Here is a 6338-nt window from a genome sequence, read left to right as displayed (position 1 = left end):
TTTTTTTTTTTTTGGTTTCCCACGGTATCCCCCAACCCGACAGGTCAAGGACTAATCCGTCGTGGTACTGAGCTCCATTTAAGGGTTTGCCGCTGGCCAATGGGCTGCTGCATGCAGCAGGCGGGATTCGAACCCCCGACACTTGCTTAAGCGGACTAGTGAGCTAACCACTAGTCCAACCCAACTTGGTTGAATTAAATCAATTTTAATTTCATTTCATTGTAATCCAAAAATACGAAAATGGGTCCAGTTAAGCCCTACAGAACCTATGTTATTTCCCCATACTATTTGCCAACGTTACCATATATATTTAAGAGAAAATGACAAGTAGGTCCCTGACCTTTTGTCGTGCGGACATTTTTGTCTTTGACCATTGAAAAATATTTTTAAGTCCCTGACCTTCACAAAATTTGGATGGATCAGTCCCTCCGTCCAAATGCCTCCGTCAGGGACTGATCCGTCCAAATGTCTCTGTCAGGGATTGATCCGTCCAAATTTTGTAAAGGTCAGGAACTTAAAAGTATTTTTCAATGATCAAAGACGAAAATATCCGCGGAACAAAAGGTTATGAACCTATTTGTCCTTTTCTCTATATTTAATTTGTGATTGTGAAAACTTAAACCGTGGTTTGAACGAAATATTACTTATTTAAGCTCAAACTATGATGTGAAGGAGTTTCTAATTTATTGGTAATAGAGAATAATGCATGAAAGTAGTATTGATTGAAAAGGGTAAATTGGGGTAAACAATGTTAAGCATATGGAAGAAGGAATAGCAATAAACGGTGAGAGGACAAAAAATGGTGGCATTATTAGGAATTTGGCCTGTGGTTGAAAGCAGAAGGCAAAGGAAAAGCCATGTGTGTTGTCGTTTAGCAATTAGGGAAACGAAAGATGCCAGAAAAGCATATGTGGCAGTACAAGACATTTTATTACAACTAAGACACCTTTTATTTGTTTGTGTCTGGTTGTGGCCTTTCGGAAAAGACAACCCCTCATCACTCGCTATTCCCCAATCCCACCCTTCTGCCCCCTTTCGCCAACTTCTTCATCTTCCGGTCTTCCCTCACCCACCACCACCACCACCAACAGCAACAGCAACATATATCATAATAATAATAATTTGATCGCTTTTACTTTTATATTCATCGAATTCAAAGTACATATAATACAATACTTGAAGCATTTTCTTGTCCTCGATTTACAAATAAGAAACCAGATCTAGCAATACTGAAATACAAAACTTGCGTCACATCTAGTTAAGAGAGAAAGAAAGAAATAAAAATATTCTCAAGACATAACAATAAGGGAAGAACGTGGGAGAGAAGAGAATAAAGAAGATTCATCTGCTTCGGTTGTTGAAATTAGACATCTTCTCGTAGAAGCGAATGGATAAGAGGGAGAGGGAGAGGTGTACGGCGTCTTTACCCAAACGAGGAGGCAAGGGCTTCGGCCGAGGAGCCACCGGCGCCTGAGAGATGGGACCCCAAACGGAGGAGGAAGTGGGAGATGACGATGACGATGACGATGACGATGAAGAAGAGTATGGCTTAGAGAGAGGCCTTAGGTAAAGGGAGTGGAGACGACGGAAACCGCCGAGGGCAAGGACGACGGATCGGAGCTGTTCCTCGCCGCAGCCGGTGTTTGCCCACTGTTTGGTGCAGATCAGCTCCCAAAGCCTCTCATCCTGTGCAGTTTTGTGCCACTGCTTGTTAACGCAGCTCGCCATAGCCAGCGTCCTCGCGTCCGCGTGCTTCAGCACCTCGAACAGCACGTTGTCATCGAAATACCGCATCCCCCGGAGGACACAATTCTCTTCGGCGTCGGCGTCGGCATCGCCGTCCACCTTAACCTTCTTCATCTTGAGGAGGTCGCCGTCTCCGTCGCCGGGGATCGGACGCTTCATGGCTTGTAGAAATTAGGAATCTTGGCGAAAACAGTTGAACAAGGGGGTGTGTTGGTGTACCCTATTATATATATAGAAAAGTTAGCATCAGAGAGAGAGAGAAGGAGAGAGATTAAATGAAGGAATTTGGGTTTGGGTTTAGGGTTAAGGAGGAATAGGGGGAGGTGAAGTAAAGGTGAAAGGGGGGGTTAGGGGGGTGCACCTGTTTTTGATGGTTTTCGAAGACGACAAGCAGAGAAATGAATGCTCTTCAATTCTTTTTTCTCTGATTGACGATTTTGTCCTCATCCTCCTGTTCTTGTCTTCCTATTCATATACTCTTTTTTCTTTTTTGGAGGGTTACCGGGAAATGGGGGATGCTCATGGTGGGGTGGGTAAGGTACTAAGGTAATGGGGTAATGCCATTTTGGATTTTTCTTTAGTATTATTTTTCCACCACCATCACCAGGTACTTCCCTACTACTTGCATCATCAATACTCAAATTCGCTTCCCTTTCTAACAATTTTAAGGGTAAATAACGCTTTGGTTTTTCAAATTTTTGTCTAAAATTAAAATTATTTTTTATATATTTTTATTTTTAAAATTATTCATAATGTTACTAGCATTAGTTTATGATGTTTACTTCCTTTTTTGTCTCGTAAGAACTAAGAACTGAACAATCTGGGATCAGTTGTTAAGTTTGGTCAGTTTGATACCAAGGTCAGTGATTAATTTTGGCTATTTTAATAAGTTTCCATGTCTCTGTTTGGTTTCTAATACTTGTGGATTAGTGCAGCTTCAAACCTCTATGGGTGCAGCTTTATATATAACAGCATTTTGGTTTATATATTAGAACTATTGCTACGTAGGCTACAATTCTTAACATATCTTTTTGAGGGAAAGAATGTTTGTTCTCTAAACTGGTAAGTGAAATTGTTGAATGTACATGATATGGCTTAGGTGATAATGACGACACAGTTATTTGTGTCAAATGTGAACCACTTCACATTTTAATTACCAAATCTTCTTTTTTGCCTTTTGAAAGACTTTGATTTGCTTAAAGTACCTGAAAAAGTCACTTTCAGTTTACTGATCTTGCTATCTAGGGATAATGGGCTTGTTTGGGTGAGCTTTTAAAAAAAGATCTTTTTTTGAGTTATCTTTTTTTAAAAGATCTTATAGAGAAGTAAAAGTAATTTTATGTTTGGATATCTCATGTAAAAAGGTCTTTTTATTTATCAATTATGTTTGGGTATAACAGTATAAAAGTACTTTTTTGTTCATTTATTACATGAAAAACATCTTTTTTTTAAGGAAAAAAGATCTTTTAAAAAAAGATGTAAATTACAGCTTCTCAAAAAAGATCTTTTTTTGATTTTACTAGTGCTTTTACTTTTACTACTAGAAATTTGTCAAACACGTTAAAAAATAAAAAAAGATCTTTTTTCATTGAAAAAAGATCTTTTTTTAACAAAATAATGGCGCCCAAACATGCACTATGTTTGGGTATAACAGTATAAAAGTACTTTTTTGTTCATTTATTACATGAAAAACATCTTTTTTTTAAGGAAAAAAGATCTTTTAAAAAAAGATGTAAATTACAGCTTCTCAAAAAAGATCTTTTTTTGATTTTACTAGTGCTTTTACTTTTACTACTAGAAATTTGTCAAACACGTTAAAAAATAAAAAAAGATCTTTTTTCATTGAAAAAAGATCTTTTTTTAACAAAATAATGGCGCCCAAACATGCACTTAATTTTAAAAGAAAAAGTATATAGAACCAACATATTATCAGCCAAAAACTAAACAAAACCACATTAATTTATATTAATAATTAATTTTAAATTTTTTAAATTCAAAATTAAAAAAATTTAAAATTAATTAAGTAAACCTAATTAAAACTTATAAAAGCTTTCCTCTTCTCTCTCACATTAACCTACATACCTCCAACAATCACACACACAAACCTCTCTCTCTCTCACCAATGCTGCTGGAAGCGCTGGCGACTTCCATGCTCTCCGCGACGCTCTCAACAAGCGCATTCAAGACAACTGCTTCAACACGAAGTCCACCTTCGATTTCGTCACCGCGCTCCACGTCATCGAATATATGGCACGTACCGACGCTGGAAACTGTCGCCTCAGTGCGACCACCTTCTACCCCGTCCTAAACATCCTAACGCGCCAGAAAGCCATAGACCACGCGCGGTGCATGGTGGATTTCATATCCACGCTTGGCGTTAATGGCTTCGAGAAGATCGTTTTTAGAGAAGTTCGTGGCTTCTCCGCGGAGGTCATCATTCATTCACATCGATCCAATTCATTCTCACATGCATTGTGTGTGTTTTTCTTAATATAATACAATATAGAACTTGATGATAATGCAGGTATATTTGTATGGAGGTCAGGTTACATCTTGAAAGAATGAACTTGAGGAAGAATTGCTATTTGTCAGTTTTAATTATAAAAAAATATTTATTTAATATGAAAAAAAATCCTAATACATAACAAAAGAAACATCCAATTATATTTTAGCAAAAATAATTAAATAACTATAAAATTTAAAAAAAATAAAATTCTTAAAAAAATAGAGACATTCACATTTGCAATACAAAAAAAATTCGAAAAATATTTAAAAAAACATCCATTTAGTATGAAAAAGAAACATTCTGATACTTAGCAGAAAAAACATCCATATATATTAACTCGTAGAGATTTTGAATTCACCCAAAGGTATTTAGCTGGTTTTTGACTAATACCCTTTTGGTTCCCTAGTATTGCTCATTTTAAAATAATCTTATTTTACTCTCAACTTTTGGATGAGTTGTTTAAGANAACCAAATCACTTACCCCCATTACACCAATTAATTAATAATAATGATTTGAAATTTAAACTCCCTCTTCTATTCGCAAACTCCGATCTACAGAGTAACCTAGCTGTTGCTTCACTTTCTCTCTCTCCGGTCAGACGCCGCCCAGTCTTCAGCCGACGCTGCCCAACCTCACCGCAAACGTTTGAACGTGCGATCGCACCACACAAGCTCCGGACAGCCTCCTTCGCGCTGCCTAACCGCCACTGGCCATGCAGCCTCCCCCGTAGCCCGCCCGGACGCCAGCCGTTGCCGCCCATCCTTCCGTGGACGCCGCCCACATCTCCGTGAACATGCAATCAACCTCTCCGCAATGTGCGTTTGCACCGCACAAGTCCCGGACAGCCTCCTTCGCGCTGCCCACCCACCGCCGGCTGTGCAGCTTTTCCCGCAGCCCACTGCCGCCCATCCTTCAGTGGACACCACCCACATCTTCAAGAACGTGCGATCAACCTCGCTGTCCACCCGCCGCCGGCCGTGCAGCCTCCCCCGTAGCCCAATGTGTTCTCCGTCCTAGCGTCACCATCCGCGACAGATCCGATCAACATACAAGGATAGACGCGGCTGCATTTTCATACGTGCATCACCCGTCACATGCACGTAAATGGAGTCCAATTTGGTTGAACCGCTTTGTAACGTCCCATCTACATGCACGTAAATGTGTTGGATGTTCAATTCACTAAGTATATAGATGGTTATTTTATTTTATTCAGTTTAAGTATATACAACTAACAAATGGTTGATGGTCATTTCACTAGGTAGCCAGATGATTATTTTAATAACTACGAGGATGGTTGTTTGATGACGATCCCGTGACGATGATTGGGGAGGGGGCTACAGGGGTGGACGATGATAGCCGGTGAGGGATCTTCTAACGCTGAAGAGGTGGGATAATTGATGAGGGTGGGAGTGGCAGGCAGTTTGGGAGAGAAGAGGGTGTTTGGGTCGGTGAATTTCTTTGGTAAATTAGGATTGGGATGGTTAATTTTTTTGAAATAACTCCTTGAATTTTTTTGCTTAGATAATTTGGAGAGTTTTCTTACTTTTTTTTCCTTTTGTATTGGGCTAAATTCAGAATCTATTGTTCACATTATTTAAATTTTTTCTTGTCTTTCTAGCAGAATTGTTAAAATAATTGTAATATTATAGACGATTTAAGAAAAAAACATTAAAAATAATTTTAATTTTAAGCGAAATCCTTAAAGAAGAAAATATTACTTTACTCAAATTATAATTATAAAAGGAAAGGGTGCTTTTATGATGTTAAATCATAAATTATTCATTACATGAAGAAATAGAATTTAAATCCTCTAAATTTTGAATTTTCACTTTAAAGAGTAAAGTGTAATATCTTACCATTTATTTTATAGGCGAGACCAAAAAAAATATAAGAAAAAAACTATTTAAAGGTGAGAAATTATACTTTACCCTCTAAAATAAAATAAAAAATTTAGAGGATCCAAATCCGAAAAAATGAATTGTTACTGTTTAGTAAATGGTATTAGTGGTTACTTATTACTATTTTAACTTATTAAAAAAGATACAAAATTTAAATTACGTGTTAGAAACCGGTATACCTGAAATA

General features: G+C 37.7%; 1 protein-coding gene across 1 annotated transcript; it reads right to left on the bottom strand.

Annotated features, from left to right (window-relative positions):
* On the bottom strand, positions 1160-1939 carry LOC107606388 (F-box protein GID2). The gene has a single exon (XM_016308456.2). It carries the CDS (start codon positions 1903-1905, stop codon positions 1342-1344), a length of 564 nt encoding a protein of 187 aa, XP_016163942.1. The 5' UTR covers positions 1906-1939; the 3' UTR covers positions 1160-1341.

The sequence above is a fragment of the Arachis ipaensis genome, chromosome B07 (assembly GCF_000816755.2).
Source record: "Arachis ipaensis cultivar K30076 chromosome B07, Araip1.1, whole genome shotgun sequence".
NCBI lineage: Eukaryota > Viridiplantae > Streptophyta > Magnoliopsida > Fabales > Fabaceae > Arachis > Arachis ipaensis.
The sequence above is the reverse complement of the archived record's forward strand: the minus strand, read 5'-3'. Positions and strand labels throughout refer to the sequence as shown.

Coding starts and splice junctions, on each gene's coding strand:
- LOC107606388 (XM_016308456.2), bottom strand. CDS start 1,905: ATGAAGCGTCCGATCCCCGGCGACGGAGACGGCGACCTCCTCAAGATG.